Genomic DNA, 23,901 nt, shown 5'->3' on the forward strand with positions numbered 1-23,901 from the left:
TAACATCTCTCTGTGTGTCACCACCTGATTTAAAAATGGCTATCATGCATATCATGTGGTGGTATTAATTTAAAGCTGTGTGGATGCTCACCTGCTCTCGCTTTCCACCTCCTGACATTGCTTGAAATGCAAATTTTGCTCGAGCCTGGTAGTGCATTTAATTTTGAGATAGTTGTATTTGCAGATTATTGTGCAGGCAAATATCTATAGATATTATTAATGCATCCATGCATGACTAGATGATAGAAAATGAAATGAAAAGAAGAAGGCATGAAATAGAGTGACACCTCTTCTTCCTTAAAGCTACCATTTCTACTTCATTGTGTAGTTTGTAATGGGAGGAGGTAAAGATGGGAGAGAGTGTGTGACTTGTGCAAAAAGTCATTTTTTGGATTATAACCCTCCGTTCATGTGATTTAGAGCTTATGTAGTTAATTTTAGCCAAAGCAGACTCTCCTTTTCATTGCCTTTTGCTATATCTAGGGCCCTTTTGCCACATTTTCTAACCCCAAAGCCTTGTTTTATTCTTCCTTCCCGTCTCTCTGTTTTGACCTGATGGATTTGACCTACTTCCTCTACAAGAATGAAATCTATATTCTGCTTTTCCTCCTTCATTGTTAGATTGTTTGTACATTGCTTCTCACAGAGGGAAGCAAACTCTGTGGCTTTTGACCTTGTTGTGCATGCTGTTTCCTGTAAACCAATCACAGACACACGCACACGCACGTGCAGCGGCCTGCTGGTGACAGTTGCCTTCCTGTCAATGGAGGTGTTTAGTCTGTCCCCTGTGTTTTTTGAGGCGACCTACTGGCCTGCACACTTACTATGGCTCTGACCCAGTCACTTCATCTCCGGGCTGTTTTTCTCCTGCTTCATTTGATCCTGGAGTGCATTTCCATTCCCACAATACAACCTGTCTCTTACCTCAATTGCTTTGTTGGGCCAAAAATACCTCCCAGCGCTGCAGCCCAACTGTGAAAGTAGGTTGTGGCAGAGCTACAGCACAATAGCACAAATGACAACCTACTGATTTAATTTGGTACAACCATAATGACAAACAACAGGATTGTTTTAATGTTGCCTAACATGGCCTGTCTAGACAAACTCATACACACAGTTTTAATTCTCTCAGGATGAAATAAGGTTACGCGTCCTCTTGTGGTTTCGTTCAGAGGTCGTTTAAAGTGTTTTGCAGACTTTTGATAAAAACCAAGCAGGCAAAACAATGTAGAAACAGAGAAAACAAAAGGAATAGTGTACCGAGAGAAAATAGAGAGTCAAGTTCAGAGATGGAGCGCACAGTTGAAGTGAAGTTCCTGCTCTTTGTGCAAAGCCTGGAGGGACCCTCAGCCTTGTCGTAGCCCCCACTGAGTGAATTTAAGAGGGTCAGCTTTAACAAGAGCCGTATTGATTGTCTGTGTTTGAGGGAGGAGAGGGTGTCTGTGTCTGTTTTTGAATAGTAGGATGAGGACAAGACAGGGGCGGCACTGCTTTTTGTCTTCATGTTTAAGCCTCCATTCAGCCAAGAGGCAGGGGGCAACACTTGGTGGTCTGGACCCCAGGGGGACTGCACACTTTGACATTTGTTGGCACATTGCTATTTATCAGGCAACAGTTGCGTAAGAAACTCAGCCATTTTTCTTGTTAACATAAAATGACATTTAAAAAGTAATTCCATCTGTTGGCTAAAATGCAGGTGTCCCTCTATCTAGATTTATGCACAGTATATTGCTTGATTTATTACTTGATTACCTGGTTGACAAAAAAACAACCACTTTCTCTTTCTGTCTCCTGCAACGTGGGGATTTTATGCTTTTCTTTGACATGTATGGCAGTAAATTGAATAACTTTGGGTTTTCAACTGTTGGTTTGATAAAATAAGCAATCTGAATAAGTCATGTTGGGCCCTGAGAAATTAAAATGGACATTTTCCTCTATTTTCTGACATTTTCCTCATGCATAACAACCGAGTAATCAATAAAGTAATCTTAAGTACTAAGTATCTTAATTCATATTGACAGTGATTGTTAGTTGCAGCCCTAGCTAGGCCCAAAAAAGCGTCTGTAGTCACAAGTGTTCAATGGATTCCTATGCATAGGAATAACGAAGTGTGAGATATCTCAGTGCCTGTTGGGTGATTTATAAGGTCACTGAGTTGTGGCAGCACTTTTACAAGTCACACGTGGCTTTTGTCTGCACATGGTTGGCTAGGTTACACCGCAGTACTTTAAAATGAAAAATGGTTGTAGGGGTCAGGGCTGCAGCTAACACAAGTGTCTTCTTTATTGACTAACCTGTATAGTCCTTTTTTGATAAATTGTTTAGTCTGTATGCTGTTAGATATCAGTGAAAAAGGCCATCGCAAGTTTCCACAGGCTAAACAGCATCTCCAAATGTCTCGTTAGGTCCTTCTAACAGTCCAATAGACAAAGATAATCAATTTACATGGATATAAAGCAGAGAAAAGTAGCAAACCTTCACATCTGAGAAGCTGGAACTAGAGATGTTTGGTATTTTTACTTAACTTACTTACTTAATTACTTGATATATTTGTCCAATCACCCAACCCTACTTTCAACTGCATCTGCTTCTGGGGCTTTGAAAGCAGAGTAACTGGAAAGTATCAGTACTTGTGCTGAGTAACATTTCAAGCAGGTAATCAGTATTCTGTGTTACCTGTGACTAAGTCCCAGTCTGAACCTTGGGTGGTTTACCCACTGTTGTTTTAGCTCTATCAGTTGGTCACCATGGTTAGAGCCTCACTCCACCCTATCAGTGTTGAACATTTCGCTTTTCTCAGAAAGCACTCAAGGCTGCTGAATATTAACACAGATCCACACACTCGTAAGAGCAACCAGATGACCACTGAATCCTTTCATGGTGCTTTCACAAGATCCGGAGCTTTCACAAGAGCTTTCAGCCACATCCAACCTAAACCTATTCCCACCGTTTTGTAAGCCTGGAGTATACACAGGCTTAGCTCCAGGTTCTCTCTTCTCCTGACAGTGGTTGGTGGTCGTTCACATAGGAGGTATGTTGAAATGATTGCTGTGTTTGATCCTTGAAGATTGTGGTAGCTCTGTGAGCATTCCTCCTCTCTCCTCTGTGTACTTACCCAGCAGTATACGTGGTCCAGGCCTGAGCCCGGGGGCCATGGGAGGGGACCCCTCATTGATCGCCAGGGTGTGTTATGGTTCTGGGGGGGGAATGTGCTGTGTCTCAGGTTTGATCTAGATCGGGTTGCTGCCCCCCCACGAGGCATGTGTTACCCTTGGACTCAGCATTTATATTGCAATTGAGGCCACTGAAAACTTGATGAATTTTCTTTTTGCTTATCAGAAATAAACAAATGAAAAGAAAGTGATCATTTGTCCATCTACCTCTAACCAGTAACACATGCACACACAGAATGTACTATAGGCGCTGCTGACCTATGATAAATGATATGTGGTGGAAAACCACCATGTTTACATCAGTGAGAGTAGACTAAATATTATACACACTTCTTTCTATAACAACTCAACAGCACCACAAACTGCAGCGTCCACAGAGATCATTAAGTTCAATCAGCATCTCTCTAACTGCACTCAGTGTGACTAGACGTAAATTGGGAACCGATATATTCCAGTGTATGTATATGTTAGTCTTCTTCTATTGCTATTCAAGTGTAGGGTTATTGTAGTGTGGCAGTTAAAAAATTGATAAATTGTACAATTATCTTGGCTGAGAAAAACTTTTTTTTACTACATCTTGGTAATTGTTTGTGCAAAATTACATTAAAAAGTGCAGCACTTCAAAACTTCAACATAATTTACAGGAAAAAACTTCAAAAAATTGATAAATTGTATGTATTGTAATTGTAATGTATGTTATGATAAGAGTGTGAGACAGTAGCAGTGGATAAGTGATGACAATCATGAGTTGTCTATAATATTTTGATGATATTGATTGTAATTGTATGGTCACTGTGACAATTTTAATTTCACTGCTGCTTCTGTGCGCACCTATTCAGTGACTCTCGTAATGTAATATATACAATAATATATGAGAGCACTGGAACAGATTTGATAGTTATAATGATTTTCATTGTTTTACTACAGATATTATCACAACCCTCAGGAGTGCTTAGCACAACAGTGCCTTTACCAAAGTTGACATGTCTATTTGATCTAATTACTTTCTATTCCATTGCTTCCTGAAAACAGAATGAAATATGAATGCAGACAGATTTCATACACTGTCAGCATGTGTTTCATACTAGTCGAACTTCTGTAGTGTTTGTGATTTGGCCTCGTGTTAATAATCTCCAGACTCCAGCTCTGAGATGCAGACACAGAGCGAGAAGGGAAGCAACAGGCCTCAGTTGATTGTTTTGAGTGGGACTCTCCTAGATCCCACGTCTCACCACTCAGCTTTTAGGCAAGGTTTATTTTACTGACCCAGCCGCTTTTCAAAGTCTTTTTACACTCACTTTTGTTTCTTTCACATACACATTCTGCAAAGTTGTTTACCCAGAGTATTAGCTGACCTCCCTGCTCCTTACCCAAACACCTCAGTAGGAAGCAACGTTACCTCCCCACCATTGGCCCGCTGCCACAGCATTGTGATAGTGAAACCTTGGTGTAAATCTACACTCATGTAAAAACACAATGCGTTTAAGATCAAGGACATCGGCTTACACTGTAAACACCTCATCAGCCTAGGAGAGAAGCTACCTTTTAGTAAAATACACTGTCAAACTGTGTTCATTGTTAACGTATATATTCTCAGTTATGTATAGTCATCTCTTAGTCTATCTTTCTTTGTGTATTTGTGATTTAGGGTGTGTATGTGTGCTAATGTTCCTCAGGTGTTCCAGGACCTGGGTGTGTCAGTGCTGTCGGGGGCCTCTGAGGGCTACAATGTGTGCCTATTTGCTTACGGCCAAACGGGATCGGGGAAGACATACACCATGATGGGAACACCGGTGAGGACGACGCTAGAATCACCGCATAGCAATACATATGTTTTGTATGCATTTCACCAGGCACATTGAAGGAAACTTTTAAACGAAGTATAAACCCGTAAACCATGCTCCACTGAAAATAAATAAATGTGAGCACTCTGTCATGACAAGCCTGTCAAATAATGCTACTGTACGCTAACTATGTTATTTTTTGTCAGGACTCCATTGGTTTGACACCACGGATCTGCCAGGTTTGTCAGTGGATTGTAAAATTCAGAACATAGTGACCACACTGATAAGTTGGAGTATCCGATTTTGCAGTAAATTGCACCTCTCCTTTCCTTACAGGGTCTCTTTAGGTCTGAGGATACTTTCCCGGGCGCGCAAAACTCAAGCAGAGTGGAGATCAGGTACTGTGTCACTGTATTATCTCTCTCTGCGTTGTTACCTTTACTGTTTGGAACAGTGCAATCAGGGCTCTTCCTGAAATTCAAAAATAGACAGGTACATACCGAACAATTATGCTGCAAAGCTGAATGCAATACAGTGCAAGTCAAAAACTGGATTTTCTTGTTGATGCTGGAGGAAACATGATAACAACTTCTTGAAAATGATGCTAGTTTGACAAAGCAGTTATTATATTTTCTGGGTTCTGCCTGACAGTAATTTATGAAGAAAAATTGTGTTTTTGCAATTCAAATACATAATTTATAATTTTCATAGCGTAGACTCTATTTCTGGGTTGTTTGGTTGAACAAGCAGTCCAAACGCAGACCATGTACCCATGACTACAACCTGGTTAAAATACAGTCTCTCTGCACTGTCAAATTTCCAATATAGGCAAAATGCCAGAAAGGTAAACACAAGATTGGTAATTTCTGACATGTTGAGGAAAATACAGAGGATGAACTGTCAGAAACAGCTCACATAGTGTGTAATGGGACTGTGTGGTATGCATCTCACTGATGGATGGATAAAATGGACCTGAGATGATCCAGTCCTGACATTATATTGAGCGTGTGTCTTCAATGTAGGATGTTGTCTCATCCTTTTGTCCCTGCAGCTTCCTGGAGATCTATAACGAGCGTGTGCGAGACCTGCTGAGACGAGGAGAGCAGAAGAAGAGAGCCTCCCTGAGAGTTCGAGAACACCCTGAGAAGGGACCCTATGTGCAAGGTGAGTGAAACTCAATTTAAATTTGAAAGGCATCCTTTCGTTGCCGTTTCAGCACCAATAGGATACGTGAGATGCTAATTCTCAACTCTTGCTCCCCCCAAGTGATGTGAAAGCAAGCAAACTGTCTTCATTGATAACAGTTTTACAACGTGTTCCCAAGCCAAGTGGTTAACCTCGCTCCATCCTTGCTTGTGAGCGACTGAGCCTTTCCAGGATGCTCCTTTCATACCCAATCATGATACTATCACCTGTTACCAATCAACCTGTTTACCTGTGGAATGATCCAAACAGGCGTTTTTGGAGCGTTCCACAACTTTCCCAGTCTTTTGTTGCTCCTGTCCCAACTTGTTGTAAACGTGTTGCTGCATCAAATTCAGAATAACCAACTTTTTGGGAGTAGTTAAGGTTGTGCATACACACACGCACACGCACGCGCGCGCGCGCGCGCACACACACACACACAGACATAAACTAAACCTGTGTAGGAATGATAGAGAGATATGGGTTTGTATAAAGACATATCCTAAGCACACAAAGCAAGTAAAACCAATTAAATTAATTCTAATTTAAATTCAATATTCAAACATGACCCCACAGTTCCAGGTGTAATTATATAAAATGTTAAGCTGAAAAAATCAACAGATCATTTCTGCTTTTTTCTGTCTTACTGATTAAATACTTAACTCGAGGTCTAGAGGCTGAAAATTCTCATTACCCTGCTAGGATAATTTCCCCAAGATTAAAATAAAGCACCAAATCTGTGCGCAGGAAAAGCATCCTTTTAAATAGCCTAGCAGCGACCTTATGTCTCAGACATTCAGTGGATTTTGCGTATTTGAATTTTATGCTCTTATGTTTAGGTGCTTTCAAAGAGCTATAAGATGTCTCCAACGTGAAATGTATACAGACATGCAGTACAGTAAAAAAGAATCTAAAATGCTTAGTATGAAGAGAATGAAGATGAGAGTGGATACCAGAGGAACATGTTCTGTTCTGACTTTGATGTGAAACACGGCCTGCAGTATTTTGAGTCATGTAAGTTTCGTTTACAAGTCACTGTGGTGTGTGGTCAGAGGTGGAATTCTGTTCCGTTGTAAGCTTTTGATCGGATCCAGAATTGCCCGTCCTGGCTCTTATCCAGCCTCCTCTTTTAGCTTGTCTTACTTTATCTCTCTCTTTCTCCCTCCATCTCCTCATCCTTTTTTTCCGCTCTTTCTTTCTCTCCCTCTCATCTGCTCGCCTCTCTCTGTTTAAAGCCCCACATCCACTCATTGTCTGTATCAGAAGAAATCCCAGTTGACCAGAGGAAGTGAAGTCATTTCCTTGTGGTTCCAAGGAGAACACTTTACCACACACACAGAGCACATTTAGGACTCCCAGCGTCTCCTCCATCTACACGTGTCCATCAAACAGTGTCTAACAGTCACCCATTTTCTTTAGAAATAATTCAAATACTTGTATTAATTGTTTATATTCAAAACAAGGAAAAAGTATCCACATGTTATATCACCACGAGCCTTTATGGTAATCTGTGTGTGCGTGTGTTTTACAGCCACACACAGTGGAAGTTGACCATTGTTAGAGGGTTTTTTGTTGTTGCTAAATGCTGTGGGAAAATATTACAGAACATGTGAGCAAGTATTGATGAGACATATTTCCTGTTTGTGTCTTTTTCACATCTCTGTCCCTCTACTTCTTTGCCTGAATCTCTTTTACTTGTTTGCTGCAGTGTCATCAGTGTCTTACTTTTACTCAATATATGAGTTTAACCTAGGGCAGCCATACATAACCTTAAATGTAAATATTTATCCTTCTTACTCTTTGATCTTCTTCTTCGTTTCATATTATGCTATATTGCTCATTTCGTTGTGAATCCCGTGTGGAGGCAGGAAATTTGCACAAAGGTGACACAAACAAACATGGAGGAGAGTTAGCTTGACACAAAACGGGAAACAGGAGAAGGACTCAGACCAGCTTAGTAGACTAAACGAGGATCTCGTACCTAACAGGGGGGCTACTTCTGTTGCATGGATGTGGTTTGTGTATGAAAAGTCTGACACGGATCAGAAAACTGTACTTTACTTACTATTTACTTTAAGTTTTATGTCTCAGACCGGTCCACACAACAGACTACAACCACAAACCTCTTTTACCACCTAGGCAAGCATCATGTCAGACCATGTTCACATTTTAGGTCTGTAGTCATTTAGTCTGCAACTATAGTTGAGAAGTGTTGTCTATTTAGCTGTTTGTATTTTGTACATTAATATTTAATGTTTTGTTACATTTCTAATTGAAAATTTGCGCAAAGTTTCTAAATGAAAGGCTGAAAATAATCAAAATCAAACTTTTATTTGAGTATGTCATTCAAAATATAATAAGAAATAGGCCTTTCCATTTTGTATAAACTATTTATTCATTGATTTTACAGAAAATTTGCTATATCGTGATATATATTGTTACCTGGATATGAAATTACCTGTACTGGGACATTTTGGTCATATCGCACAGCCCTACTTAACTTGAATTGAATGTGCTGTACTAACTCTCACAGGGAATTACTTCCCACTGTGAGAATTAGGTCAATTAATAAATAAATATTTTGTGGTTCATGTAAAACCACAGCACTCTTTTGTTTTCTCGGCATTTTCCTCCCGTTTGTTTCTCTCTAATCAGACTTGTCCCAGCATGTGGTCTCAGACTGCAAGCAGGCCATGGACCTTTTGGAGGAAGGCATTGCCAACCGGATCACGGCAGCAACCCACAACCATGATGCCAGCAGCAGATCCCACGCCATCTTCACCATCCAGTACACACAGGTCATCATCTGTCTCAGCCCTCCAAGCTACCCTCATCTGTTACCGAGTCAATCTGCTAATCATTTAATGTCTTATTTTTGCAAATAAGTTGTCTGACTGATTTTGTCTTTGACAGGCAATCCTAGAAAATAACCTCCCCTCAGAAACTGTTAGCAAGATTAACTTGGTGGACTTGGCTGGGAGGTAAGACTTTCTTTGTGTTATAGTTTTTTTTCTCAATATATTTCGAGCCACTGACAAAACTGCCCCCTAGTGGATCTTTGCTATTGCCCTGACATTCTCTAAATTCTTAATTCCACATTTTTTCTTAGATGATCTGTGTCTTTAATCACTGCGAATGACACAACCTCATGTTGTGCTTATGTTGTGTCTGACAGTGAGCGAGCAGACCCCCACTACTGCAGGGATAGACTGACAGAGGGCTCGAACATCAACAAGTCGCTGGTCACTTTGGGCATCGTCATATCTGCTCTTGGTAAATGAAGATGCTCTTTATGATTCAGTTTGAAGTTGAGGTGAAAAAGAAATTTAATCTAGTGTGAACTTCCTGTTTCTCCTTCCACATTTCCTCTATCCTCACAGTATTCCCCTCACTCTCTCCATAAATCTCTCAACTGCCTCTTCTTCCCACTGCCTCCACAGCCCAGAACTCCCAGATGTCAAGCAGCTGTCAGAGTATCAACAGTATGGCCTCTGAGGGCGATGGCAGCACGGTGGGAAGCCACAGCAGCTCCCTGTCTGGAGGAGGAGGAAGGAGACACTGCTTCATCCCATACAGAGACTCTGTACTAACCTGGCTACTGAAAGACAGCCTGGGCGGCAACTCCAAGACCATCATGATTGCAAGTGAGTTGAACAGATTTCAAAATTGTGGAAGCACCGTGGCTTTGGATTTTGCACATCATACCAATTATAAATTGTACATGCTTATATAAGCTTTAACTGAAGGTTTAGAGTTGGTTACTGAATGATATTGCAGCCACGAGCTGCTTTGTATCAGTATCAAACCCTAAAGGCAAACACAGGAAAAGGAAATAGGTTGTGAAAATGAAAATTATCCTAAGTATCCTTTTGAAGACTTTTCAAAACAGCCTCTGCTCGTTGTAGCTGCTGCAGTGTCACAACAAGATAATGCAACTTTGATTGAAAATAAATGTATGTGGACACTGATTTCTTAATGTTCATTGAGAACAAGCACTTTGTCCCAGGCAAGTTAGTTTTTTATATTGTATGAAACCTAATGGCTGGTTGGAAGGTTGGAAAAGATATTTTAAAAAGTAATGGTCATGCTTTGGAAAATAATTTGCACTAATGTGACCACACTGGCCAAACCACTGGTATGGTCCCTTCAGTTTCACTCAGGAAACTTACATGCATATTTCTTGTAATGTGAGTGCTAATTGCTGTACGTATGTCTTTTGCTTGCGTTGCAGCGGTCTCACCCTCCGCCAACAGTTACAACGAGACCCTCAGCACCCTGCGCTACGCTGCCCATGCCAGAAATATTGTCAACAAGCCTCGGGTTAATGAGGTCAGTGGCTGTTTAGAGTCTGATGGCTAGATGTCACAGTTGAGCTCAATGTGTTTAGTAGGTTAATGTGTGCTTTAATTTCTGAACAGGATGCCAATGTTCGGCTGATCAGGGAACTGAGGGAAGAGATTGACAGGCTGAAGAGCATGCTGCTCAGCTTTGAAATGGTATGTTAACCTTTTTACCGTTACATCATAGCGAGCGCTAACACTCCCAGGGATACACACTGCTGGGTTTACCCTCTCAGCACTGTAAAGCTTCAAAGGAAAGAGATTCTCACATTACAAGTTTTTGTAGCAAAGACTTAATACAGTGCTATATGTCTTGGTGCCATTTTTAATCCCCTTGGTGACTTGAATTGCGTTGTAACGAACGTGACATTTTCCACTTGCACAGTATATTGACTGATCATTTTTTACTCTCTTGACTGACAGCAGCGTAATCCCAGTCCATCCCTGAGCGATGAGAGGGATGGAAACCTTTCTGACATTGTGCTGCAGAATGAACTAAAGGTAACAGGGTCGATACAGACGGTCACGTCTGCCTGACAGATACAGTAGATCTTAACACATCAAGCCAGTCTGCTTTCATAATCAGTTGAACATTTTTCATCAGTTTGACACACGTTTCACCACAACAGAAGAAGGGCAAGACGTCATCAGAAGGCGGGCTGACATAAAGCCTCACCCCACAAAAACTACTGCTTCTGACATCTTTAACCTCATTGACCTATTGATTGGTCCATCATCACAAATGCGGCCAAGCATTATTTAAAGTGACAGGTCTCGAATTTTAAACTTCAGTCAAGTCACAAGAGAAACACAAGACAAAAAAAAAGAAAAAGACGTATGTCATTTATTTGTAAATGTGCATGATATACCCTTAAAGGAGCAGTTAACTCAAGTTACATTAGACATTTTTTCCAACAAGTAACAAGTAATAGTATTGGCTATTGGTATCATCTTTATCTCCCTGACCACAGATATTCATCACTCTGGTTTCAGCCCTTTTCTCTTACTTACCTTCCTCCATCGTCTTCATTCACATCTCCTCCTCAGGTGGAGCAGCTGACGAAGGACTGGTCGGAGAGCTGGAGAGACAAGAAGGAGCTGTTGGAGCAGTACAGTGTGGACATCAACAGGGACCGGGCTGGATTCCTCATCAGTTCCCTCCAGCCACACCTGGTTACTCTGGATAGAGACGTTCTCAGCACTGGGGTCGTCTTCTATCACCTCAGGGTATGAAGAGAAAAAGGAAAATAGATGTGCCGTGTCCATAAACAGTAATGTTGTTGTGTTTTGGTATTATTTAATGGACCATCCTACATGAAGTCTTTTCTTTATGAACTTTTAGTGTTATGAATGTAAATGTTAGAATGCATGTTAGTTAGGTATCAGAATGACTAAATAGGTGTAAAAGTTAGTATTAATAGTGTAATACATGGTAGTTGATTTTCCTGGTGTTATTCATTTGAACATATGCTGTGCACTAAAAATACACATTTGCATGAACAACATGATGCAAAATCCCACAAAGTGATACTCTCTGCATTTGCTCTACTTTTCCCCAACTTCCAAGACACTGATTTGTCATCTGTCTTCACTGAAACCATCTCTTTTTTTCCTACTAGATTCTTCCTTCTCCTCCTCTTACTTTTTCTCTCTCTTCTGCTAGAAAAGCTCTTGAGAAAAGGTGCGTTTCTACTGTCTTTTATTTTCACTCTACCCTCCAACTGTCCTGTCGATCTCTCGTTTCTGTGTGTGTGTGTTGTGCGTGTGTGCGTGTGTGTGCCTTCTGCAATGCTTAAAGCTTGGTTGGATAAGAGGCTCTTAGTTCTGAGGCTAGGACTCAGGGGAGCTAAAGCTGTCCTGATTCTGACAATGACAAGCATACCCTTAGGCCTGACAATTACACTGTTTCCTGCATGTGAAGAGCTGAGCCCACCTGAGAGCACATGTGGTCTTGACACCATATAAGAAAGCCTTTAATCCCATTAGATAAGACTTCAGAGTAAACAATGATGTTTTTCCTGTCAGCTATGTGAAAGGGCAATAATTCTCAGATCACTGTGTAAAAGTCATTGTATCCGCTATTGCTCGTGTCTTAAGTATAAGCATTAACTATGCTTAATAGTTGTTTTGATATTTTTGTTTATGTAGATTTTGAATATAGCTGCTATGTTTACTTAATGGTTTTTCTCACAGGAAGGAGTTACCCACATTGGACCTCAGGAACAGTTTGAAGAACCACAAATAGGTATGATTTAGTCATTTGATCTCCATTTTTCCATTTCCAGCAGCAAATAATCCTTTTCAAACTGTGTAATAAGATTTTATCTCAACTGTTGCACTTTATAGGAGTGGAATTCCTCAAAGTATCTTGCAAGCGTGTGTTATCACAGAGTAGCATGCTGGAAGTTATAGACAAAACATGCATCATAAAACATGGAGTATTGGGGAGGATACACAAATCCAACAAAAAACAGCAGATTGTAACTATTAAATGAGAATGCATAGTAAAACATCCTAAAATCGACTTCACGTCTCATTAAATGCTGCATTGAGTGCTGAATTTAAGCAGTACAATAGCTGCATCAGCACAACTTTCTAAATCCACGATATGCAATTGTTTTTCTGCGTTCTGTTTGTAGTTCTGCAGGGCAATGCCAGCTGTGAGATTGAAAACCGTGGAGGTGTGGTAACGCTGAGGCCGCTGCCGGGCTGCGTCTGCCTGCTCAACGACCGAGAGGTCACCGAGCCCTGCAGACTGGCTCAAGGTCAGCTCCTGTCCTCAACGAAACAGTTTGTTCACAGACGCTGCAAGTGATCATGCACACTGCAAAATACAACCTCAATTCCAAAAAAAGTTGGGATGCTTTGTAAAACATAAATAAAACAGAGTGTAAAGATAAAATATTTTTTCTATAAAATTTGTGTTTATCAAAGATGTCTTTGTAGCAACACTTGACACTGAGCATTAAAGCCTGTCATGTGATTGTTGCACTATGCTGTACTATAATATATGTCACATATAGGTTAATGTACAATTATGTACACACACTGACTTAAAGATGCACAGATACGTTGTGATAACATACATGGGTTAATGTGCAATTATATGTATATGCACACACACTTAAAAGTGCACAGATAAATTATTCACAAGATAAACATACACACTCACACCCAGCCTGCCCCATTCATACACTGCAACATATTCACCAGCTTTCTTCAGCTTACATCAACAAAATGTTGCAGGATGAGTACAGCTTGTGACGAAGGATATGTCTCTCTGTCTCCAGGGACGGTGATCACCTTGGGAGGAGTGCATAAGTTCCGCTTCAACCACCCAGCAGAGGCAGCAGTCCTCCGGGAACGCAGACGGGTGGGTGCTGCTCAGCCAAAAATGAAAAGTAGTCGTGATAATACTGATGATGAGCAGGTGACTGGGATGCTGTGGTTGATATACTGTAATGCAAGTTATCCACAAAATAATTTCTGATCAGTTTCTATAGTATACCTGTTCTGAGAATAGTGAAAGTTGTGATTGTTTACTTTTATTTCTGGTGAATATAAAACTGATCTTTTCTTTTACTGTTCTCAGGCCAGTGAAGGTGCTATGAGCTGCACCTACATTGACCTTTGCCCCTTGACCCCTGACCACAGGTAAGCATTGCCTCCAAAAGAACAAATTCATAGACCAACACAATATTCATCCCTCTGTGTACATGTGTGTGGTGTACAGCGGGCTCATTCTGCCAACTCACAGCATGCATATTTAATAAGAGGTACATGTGTTGTACCAGTGTTCATGCTGTAGAAATAGGGCAATGCTTCATGCATGTTTCAATTCAGTTGGTGGAGAGGGCATGTGTTTCCATTAGCCCCCACCCTCGTGAACAATCCCAGTTAGCTGTTTACAGGATAGGCTCGGCTGTTGCTTGGTTACTGCTGAGACACAGACTAACAACAGTAGCTTTTACTTAAATCCTGCCAACACCAAACTACTAAATTATAGCAGTGAATTTGTACCTAGGTGAGGTGAGATGATTTATTTTATTTTTTCTGGTTGTCTCTGCTTATCTTCCATCAGTGTTTCAGTCTGTATTTTATCCCGGATCTGTGTCTGTGTTTATAGTGTCGAAGAAGTGAAGCTTCAAGGGCAGCTGGGTGCCTGCCTCTCCCCCAGTGAGGAACCTCCTGCTAGGCAGCACTTGGAGGTGCAGCAGCGCTACGTGGAGAATTTGCGACAGGAGATTCAGGCTGAACAGAGACGGGCTGAGAGAGAGCTTGAGAGGGAGCAGGCCCACCTCCGACAGCAGCACAGTGAGAGTAAGTAGTCACACGCTCTCACATAAAGAAATACAGTTGCTTTCGAAATGTTCAAAATCCAAGCCCAAATTCTGGAAAGTTTTGTAGCAAAATGGACAACCACATTAAATTTTCTGTTAATCTTTTCCCAACAGTCCAGCAGTGGATTTTGCAGGAAAAACAGCGCCTATCGACTGTCGAGCAGAGATTCACCCAAGAGTCTGGAGTCCAAACAGACCTTATCCCTGCACCGCTTCTGGAACGCCTGACAAGTCAAGCCTCTAAGGACCAGAAAGGTGGGACAGTGGATCATCCATCCCCAGTTGTAAGGGCAAGGAAGAAGGCTGTGCAGGAGGAGCTGCTTAAGCATCACGCCCTTTGCCGTGCTGAGAGCCGCATCCGTCGGAAAAAGCTGCACTACCAGCTGGAGAGAATTGCCCGCAAGCGGCATCTGTTGGAGGCTAAGAGGGAATTGCAGCGGCTGGAAAGGGCCCTTCCTCCGGGACCAGACAGCCCAGAGTCTCCTGAGCTGGGGTCCCCCTCAAAGGTCAGGGGAAGACAATTTGTTTCTCGTAGACACTCATTCTCGGCAGATCTTCTGTCCCGACTCTACCCACAGAACACCCCTATCTTCAGGTAAGCACACAGTCATAAAACCTAAAATTTTCAGCTGTTTTATTTTTTATCTAAATATTTTCCCAAATTTATATCTTGAATAATCTTTCTTTTTATGTCCTCGACAGACACTTCCTCAAGAGAAACCGATCCACGGAGCTGACGTCAAATTCTTCCCCAATTTCAGATTCCATTGGTAGCAGGAAGTGGGTGTCGGACGAGTGTCTTCCTCGGGAAAGAACCCAGAGTTGTTCCGGTACACTCATCTCAGGACGAAGTCAAGCCTGCAGGAGTAGAGTAAGCTCCTCTGAAAATATCAGACAAGCTGTCAGAGAGGAGCCTCAAGTTCACTCCTGCCGGGAACGACCAGAAAGAAAACCCCTGCTGCCAAACCGAGACCTGTCTTTTAGGAAAAGATCAGATCAGGGCCCAACAGTTAATCTCAAGTCACCAGTTGGAACTTTTTTGCAGCCAGTCAGCAAAGAAAATATACAAGGACCCACAACACACAACCCCAGTTCTCAGATTGTCCCTTGCATGAATGAGATAAGTCAACCCCATGCAGGTAACAACAGACTAGAAACCATCAGGAAAACTTTCTCTCGTTCTGTGGGGCCCAGGTTAAAAACAGCCCTGTCCAAAGTATTCAGAAAACCACCATCAGCTGCAAATGGAGGACGAGGCCCCAAACCTCTGGGGAGGATAGCAAGCAAATTTCGCTGGAGACAAAGAGACAGGAGCCTTAAAGATACCAAGATGAGCCGAGGCAAATGTGTTGTGAAAACAGCCGTCTCATGTGAGGAGCTTGACCAAAGGACTCAGTTTGAGGACATTAGACAGAGGCGGTGGCATAGTACCGAGGCTCTGATGAACAAGACTAGCAGATGGGTCGAGAGACAGCAGGGATTGGTGGGATGGGAGGAGGAGCAAGAAGGCGGTAATGAAGGAATGTCAGACTGTGAGAGTCTTTTCTCTCTCGATTCCCTGTCTTCTGCTTATGCGACAGCCCTAGCAGAGCAGCTGAGACACGAGGAAGCAGCTCAGAGCGAAGCAGAGAGCGAAGACAGTCAGATGTCGAAAGATTCATTGGCTGTGGATAGCAGTGGGAAATACTCAGCAGTGGAGAGGCTTAGCCAAACACTGGTGCCAACTTACTCACTGATGACAGATTGCTCCCATTCGTCCACACAGCACAATAGAACAGCAGAAATCAGTTTAGACTGGGACAGCTGTCAGAAAGCTCAGGTAATCTCAGCAGAGGCGTATTGGAGCCAGCAAAGCTCCCCAAAATCAAGACACAGTGGTGCAACAAGGAGGCCTCCTTCCCAAAACCCATTAGTAGCAGATTCCAGAGGCAGAGACGCTGTACACAAATTGATTGAGGAGTTTGGGAACATGCAGACCACATCGTCCAGCAGCCCACGCTCTCTGAGCAGCTGCAGTGTGAGGGACTCAGAAAACTTCCTGGCGCTCACAGATGCCTGGTCCTCCACTGATGCAGCAGACAGTCCCAGGATTCACAGAGATTCTTTGCCTTTCCAAAGAAAAATGATGTTCAGAGGTATAGAGAGCAGCAGCAACAGCAGCAGTCCCAGTCCAACCAGTATGAACCTTTCAGACCCTCAGACTGGATCTGGAAGATGTGGCTCAACATCCACCAGCACCGAAGGTGTAAATGTAACAGTGCAGGAACACAGTCTTGAATTTTCAAGGGGCACATCAGAAACATTAGATTTTCAAGACTCTCAGATTGTAAAAACAGCCGGTGAATCCCTGAAGGATGTACGATGTTGTGGTGAGCAATCAGAGGGACACATTGAAAATGTGGGGAAGGCAGGTATAGACACTCCAGGCTACAGCAACAACAAAAGTCCACCATCCTTACTGACCTTAGATCAAACCTCTTGTGTGTCACCCTCTGAAATCCACCGCACCAAACAACAAGCATCACAAGGACAATTGCTTCAGGTGTTCACAGATGTACATGACATGGTGGCTGCTGACATTACAAAGTCATGTGACACTGAAATGTGTACGTCGCATCATCAATCACTGATGCAGTTCTCTATAAGTCCTACAAACCAAGGCCAAGTATTGAACAAGATGTGTGTCACTGCAAGTGCCCTCAGACCTCCCACTGAAAATGAAATACTATGCAATCTTGATGGTGCAACAGAGAAGTTGAAAAATACACAGCAGTATGAGTTTGGAAATACCAAATATGTATCTTTTACAAGGGACAGAACGTCAGATAAGATTGAAACCAAAGGCACTGAACAGTATATTGCACTACAACAGGAGCTTGTTAAGTCTGCTTGTAAAAATTCCAGGAAGAGGAACAAAGAACGCCAGGATGCTTTCATTGGCAGCCTGAAAATCCCAAAAAGGAGCAACAGCAAAGAATTGGTAACTTTCCCCTCTGCACCAGTTGGCAGCCAGGAAGACACTTGGCCTGATGACAATAATAACACGAGTGACTCAAAAGGGGAACAATCTTCTGTGGAAGCTGACAGCCCCGGATTTGATTCTGTTTGTGTTGATGGCAGCATTAGACACGACACAGTGGCTTCAGTGGTATCGCCAGTTTCTGATCCCATATGCAAGAAACTTGGAGGTAGCTGTCACACCTTTGAGGACTATGAAAATCATGACTGTAGTTCTCAGAGTGGTACCTCGGCGGGAAAGAGAAAAGTAGTTGAAAAGGGAGATGTAACAATAAAGGTAGTAGCCGCAGAAACAAAAGGGGGGGAATCCCAAAATGACATCCCCGTAAAACATCAAGAAAGTAGAAAACATTTATGCAGGTCAGATGCCATATGTAGCGCCATTGATCTGAGAATCTCAGAAGTGGTGAAAGAGCACATGAGATTGTCAGTGATTAGCAGAGATGATGACAAAAAGAGCAGGAGTCAAAGCATGAGCACCTTGTCATCGTCCGCATGTCATTTTGGCTGTAATAGGTGGATAGAAAGAGAGCTGAGAGAGGAAATGAGTGCTCAGGTGAAAGATGGACCAGTCCTTGGGGAACACCTGTCACCGGAAAGGATGACAAGTGATAATAGAGTGGACAAAAAAGAGCACCTGACGTCAGATCTGCCAGCAGAATTGAGGACTAGCAAAGAGAGCAACATGCTTAAATCTACTGAGGCGACGCAGATTGACCATGCTCATAACATTTCTGATATAAAATTGAAATCTGCCAGAAACGGCGACTTTCAATCAGATCTTCCACTTGAGAGTCATGGAAAGTGTGGGCACTCTGGCAGCCCAATTCTGCTACCAGTCAGTTCGTTTTCTCCTAGTGATTCCTCTTCAGGAAGAAAATGCATTGATTCTCTAAACACAGTGGAGAAAGATGCTGTATTTCAGAAAATGAATAACTTAGGTAAACAAAAAGTCACATCTCATCTTAATCTGATCATCAATGATACATGTTTCAATGAATTGGACACTCAGAGCTGTTTGGATGTCCCTGCTGTGAATCCTGATTTATCTCAACTTCACCAAATACCCCATGAATCACCTTTCACCCTGGGTGATACAAAAAAAAACTGTGGCTGTAATCATGTAAAGGATGTCGACATGGATGCCACATCCAGTGTTGCTGAAGACTGTTTGTACAAACAAAACTCGCCAGGGACAACACAACGTTTCCAAAATAGTCTTTACACATCTGGAGTCATTGAATTATTATCTGATGGAGGAGGTCTTCAATTCAGATCACATGGACAGAACACACCCACTGATGAGAACGCCTCTGTGAAAGGGTTTGTTGTTACTCCTGGCTGCGATGGAAATGGTGAAACAGAGAATTCAACAGGAGGTAAACCTTGTGTCACAGCCCAGGATCAGTTCACTTCTCCACAGACTCAGACTTGTGTTGTCAATTTGAATTACAACAACAGATGCCAGTATTGTGACATGAAAAATGACAAAGAGACATTGCCCCACCAATCTGAAGCACAAGTTCCAGAGATTTCTGCAGCGTCCAAATATGAAGCAAGTGTTTCTTGTTCTGTGCAGCCACAACACAAAATACCACCTGGAAATGCCATCAGAAATGCAAGTTGCTGTGGATCAATGATGTCCAAACAGGTTGCGCTAAACACATCTGGTGATAAACAGGATAATTCTTCTCCTATATCTAAGAAGGCCAAGTCTAAGAGGTTCAGAAGGTCTAAGATCCACACTCATCCCACCTCTTCCTCTGAGTCTTCTCTTAAGTCATCAGATGAGGACGAGGACGATGACAAAACCACCAGAGTGCATCATAGCCGGCTCTCATCGAAATGGGTAAAGCTTGGCGCTCAGAGTAATGGCAAACAAGAGGCCAGACAGGCTAGAAGTAATGCTGCAGATACCTCTACTACAATGTCAGCGAGCAGATCTAAAATGAAGACTTGCTCTGCTGGAACTCAAGGTAAAAGCGAGCTTAAAGTTAGAGATCACACCCAGAAAAGACACTCTTTACCCCCTCAATCAACGTCACAAAAGACAAATGTTGAAAAATACATCTCGTATGCAAAGAAAGGTGAACAACAACATGCGCTGATGTCTCAGTCCATGATGCATTTTGCCTCCAGTGACATCAACCCTTTTGTTCACCAGTGGCAAGACGATGACCCAAACCAACACTGTTATAAGAACCCAGCATTCGGAAGTGCTGCTGACCTCTCCTGTAAATCTCCTCTTTTGAACAGCACTGAGAAACGCATAACAAGATGCTGTAGTGTTGACAATGGTTTGAACGGGCAGGATTCGCCTTTCAATTCCCATCTGAGCACTTATGCCACCAACAAGGGCCTCTCCAGTACACTTAGCAGTGTAGAGGATTATAAAGAACAAGTAAAGAAAACATTTGAGCTTACGCCCTGCCAACCAGCATCTGTTGATATTCACAATCATCTAGCCAATCTGACCGTGACCAGCAGTTCTTCAAGTAACGATGTTCCTGGTGGCTTTGGTAACAGCTCCAGTCAGGTGGACGAAATTATGTTTGTGTACTCGTCTGAACAAGAGTCCCAGGAAAGCAAAACCCAAAGGAGGAGGACGTGTGACGAGGGCACGCAAACTGAGCGTGGTCTTCAGATGGTAAATATTCGTAATGGAAGTAGTGCTCCAAAGAGGAAAGAGCGGCACAGAAGGAGCGTCACTGATGTTCCTACAGCGCAGAAAACCAAAGTGGACGTAAAAGAATCTGCTACGTGGGCCAGTATGGAAAGCATGTCGGCTCACCTGTCAAAGCTGATCGACAGCACCTCAGACCTGCTGGGGGACGTCCAGGAAATGAGAACAGGCGAAGCCCTCAAGTCCAGTGCGAGGAGGAGTGCCAACGTGTCAAATATCAGCACCTCTTATTGTGACTCTAATGACTGCACCAAGAGAGACTGCTCAACTCAAACAGCAGTAGATGTTGGGATCCAGACAGAAAGGCCTTCAGTACTAGCAGAGAATCAAGTCGCTGTTAATCAGACACCCGGTGAAAGGTCCAAGTCTCATGAAGTCAGTGTGATCGTCAAAGTGATCGGTTCTGAGGTGGTCAGCGTGTCTCAAGACAATAATGTTCACTGTGTTGTGAAGAGGACAGCAGATGAAAAGATGCAGAGCATGCCCGACCTGAGGTTTAACACCTCCGCTGCAGCGTCCCGAGCAGAGAGTGGCCCTCTTAAAACAAGCCCTCTAAAGACCGCCGGTGAATGTCAAAGACGTGTAAGATCTGCATCCTCTAGAGGCTCAAAGCGAAGTCCACCGGAAGCACTGTCCCACAAAGGTGCTGCAGTATCTGAAATCACCTGCAGATCATCAAAAAACGGCTACCAAGAAAGTCTCAGCCCCTCTTTAAGAAATGACCTGTCACTTTTAAAGAAGCAAGCTACATATACAGACCGGGCATCATCTCCAATTCTGACTGTGGGAGCAAGATTACGCATGAATCAGAGAAGAAGCCAGTCAACATCGTGTTTTCGAAAACATCAGGATAGAAATAAAGACAACAATTCAAAGAAAGACAGCCTCACTGTGCCTTCTAGCAAACAATCAGAATGCACAGCTGTTTCAGAGGACGATCGAATGTCCAGAGAGGACTGCGATGTTTCTTGTAAATCAGAGTCTGTATCACTTGAGAAGGTGAGTGAAATGAGTTGCTCAACCCCTAAAGGCTCTGATAAGTGTTCTATAAGCCTTAGTTCATCATTGGATAGATACACAGACACTGACATTAGAAATTTTGCAGATGAAGACAAGGGGCCCAAATGGCAGAAGACCTCTGAGCAGTGGAGGACTTCAACAAAACTTTTCACTATGCAGGACCACATCTCTCCCATATTAAGACCAGCTGATGTGCACAAACAGCAGGCCAAAGCCAGACCTGATAAAACAGCAAGCTACGCCAGACCTGCAGTTGATTCAATAGATTTTTGCGCTGGTTCCTACAATCCATCCCCGGTCAGTGACAGGACTGTTCAGCTTCAAGAGGACGACATGGTGTCACTGGCACCGAGCGAGTGTAACACAGATGTCCTCGTGAACATTAAACCTGTCACCAACGTGTCCCCATGTCAAGACCACCGGGTAGTCCCAGAGGATCTGCCCATGCACAACAAGTTCACCAACTGGACTGGCATCAGCCATCAGCAATCAAAACCCTCTAACAAACTGGCCACATTTCCTACCAAAGACCACAACAAGAGCAGACTCTGCGCTGAGTGGGGCGAGTTAGAGAGCTACGGCTCGAATGTAGAGTCCATGGCACAGAGCGACAGAAGGGCGAGAGAGATAGAGAGGCTGCGACAGGAGAGGGAGCAGGTGATGGCGACGGTCAACCTCAACATGAACCCAACACCGCTGACCGTAGAGCTGACAGAAGCCAAGCTGCATTACGGCCTCGGAGAGACGGATACGCTGTTAAAGATGCTGACCCCGAGGTCCAAAGAAGAGCTGGAGCCACCAACCTCTGCGCCAACCAAACAGCAGCTGTATGATAGGTAAGATTACAAAAGACCCAAATACTCCTTATTTTAACATAACACAGTGGTCTTAAACTGAAAATACAAATATGTAATGAGGTGACCTGACCTAAATTACAAAAAGTGTGTTTTTTACTTTCTATTTCTGTGAATCTTTCCTCTCAGACACCGCAGGAGTATCGAGGGTCTGAGGCAGGAGAGGGAGGAACGTCTCCAGACTTACAGGAGAGCTCGTAGTCTGAGTCCCAGCAAACATCCTCGCTCCTCTCCTCAGGAGGCCATTTCGACCTCCAAGGTGTCTGCCGCCATGCCCAGTCGGCGTAAAGAATACCTACAGCAGCTTCGCCAAGAGGTGATAGACAGCACCAGGTAAGACGTGACTGGCTCTCTCCCAAGAGCAAAAGAAATTGCTCGTATTAGTCTTAAATTTAATACGCAAGAGTTTTTAGGTTTAGTGTTGAAAAAGTGTGAAAACAAAACAGATTTAGTTTTGGTTTAAATGCAACTCAGTTAATTATGTAAATGACAGAATACCAGACCCTCCACGAGGAGAGGACCAGTATCCATCTGACATTGAGCAGCTGTTGCGGGACTATGGTCGAGCCCGGGAGGAGGCCATGACAGAGATTGCGAAGGCGCGAGAGCGATTGCGAGAGAGGACGGAGCAGGAGAAGAGGAGGCTTCAGCAGCAGGCCCTGTCTCAGGACATCAGGGTTGGTTTTTCTGTCAATGCAGTATCTTAACTAAGTGCCGCAACATGAAGTTTAGTTCAGACCCGTGTCAGAAAGAGCCTGATAAATCTCTGTGGTCATGTCAGTTCACTTAATGCACCAGTTAAGGGCTCCAACTAACAATCATTTTCATCATTGATTAATATGTTTAAATAGTTTTTCAATTATAAAACAGCAGAAAATAGTGAAAAATATCCTTAACAAGTTCCCAGAGGAAGCTGACTGTGTGACTGTGTCTGACCCACATTTAAAACCCCAAAGATTCAACCTAACAATCAAATGAAAGAGAGAGCAAACAGCAAATTCTCACTTGTGACAAGTTTGAAGCAGGAATTCTTTCTTTATAAATTACTTAAACTCAATAAACGCAATGAATTTAAAGTTATTTTAGATAGATTTGATGGCCTGTCAATCCTAATGTTTTTTTTTTCGTATGATCACTAAAGAGTCCAACTAATTTGATATAAAATAAATAAATATGTTTAATACAAAATATTAGAAGTGGATTTTTAGGGTTTTGAACACCAATAGATGGATGGATAAAAAAAAAAATAGGATGCAGATAAAATGACGCCAGGTACAAATACAAAGACAACAGGTACAAGTACAATAACAGTAGGTAGATGAATACAGCTAAGATGACACTGAGATGAACGAGCAGAGAGACTCATGAATGGGTAAGTGGGGGCATTGGCTAGTTGGATAGTCCGCCTATAAATAAGGTGCACGATGAAGCATAGGACGCTGAAGAGTCATATCTTCAACTCTAACGTGCAGAGAGCAATTGATCACAATGATTTGCTGATGTC

The 23,901-nt window shown here is 42.7% G+C and overlaps 1 protein-coding gene across 1 annotated transcript in view; it reads left to right on the plus strand.

Moving 5' to 3' along the window:
• The window catches only part of stard9 (StAR-related lipid transfer (START) domain containing 9), a 40,845-nt gene that overhangs the window by 11,471 nt on the left and 5,473 nt on the right, over window positions 1–23,901 (plus strand). The window contains exons 4-24 of the mRNA XM_041953993.1: window positions 4,850–4,966; window positions 5,164–5,196; window positions 5,294–5,355; window positions 6,009–6,121; window positions 8,798–8,940; window positions 9,056–9,123; window positions 9,318–9,415; window positions 9,583–9,786; window positions 10,374–10,471; window positions 10,561–10,638; window positions 10,906–10,983; window positions 11,530–11,709; window positions 12,676–12,727; window positions 13,122–13,247; window positions 13,773–13,855; window positions 14,075–14,136; window positions 14,609–14,802; window positions 14,937–15,417; window positions 15,525–22,379; window positions 22,527–22,730; window positions 22,891–23,074. Of these exons, the coding sequence (XP_041809927.1) occupies window positions 4,850–4,966; window positions 5,164–5,196; window positions 5,294–5,355; window positions 6,009–6,121; window positions 8,798–8,940; window positions 9,056–9,123; window positions 9,318–9,415; window positions 9,583–9,786; window positions 10,374–10,471; window positions 10,561–10,638; window positions 10,906–10,983; window positions 11,530–11,709; window positions 12,676–12,727; window positions 13,122–13,247; window positions 13,773–13,855; window positions 14,075–14,136; window positions 14,609–14,802; window positions 14,937–15,417; window positions 15,525–22,379; window positions 22,527–22,730; window positions 22,891–23,074 (9,513 nt within the window). The remainder of the gene's footprint in view (window positions 1–4,849; window positions 4,967–5,163; window positions 5,197–5,293; window positions 5,356–6,008; window positions 6,122–8,797; window positions 8,941–9,055; window positions 9,124–9,317; window positions 9,416–9,582; window positions 9,787–10,373; window positions 10,472–10,560; window positions 10,639–10,905; window positions 10,984–11,529; window positions 11,710–12,675; window positions 12,728–13,121; window positions 13,248–13,772; window positions 13,856–14,074; window positions 14,137–14,608; window positions 14,803–14,936; window positions 15,418–15,524; window positions 22,380–22,526; window positions 22,731–22,890; window positions 23,075–23,901) is intronic.

The sequence above is a fragment of the Chelmon rostratus genome, chromosome 15, assembly GCF_017976325.1.
Source record: "Chelmon rostratus isolate fCheRos1 chromosome 15, fCheRos1.pri, whole genome shotgun sequence".
In the NCBI taxonomy this organism is placed as follows: Eukaryota; Metazoa; Chordata; class Actinopteri; order Chaetodontiformes; family Chaetodontidae; genus Chelmon; species Chelmon rostratus.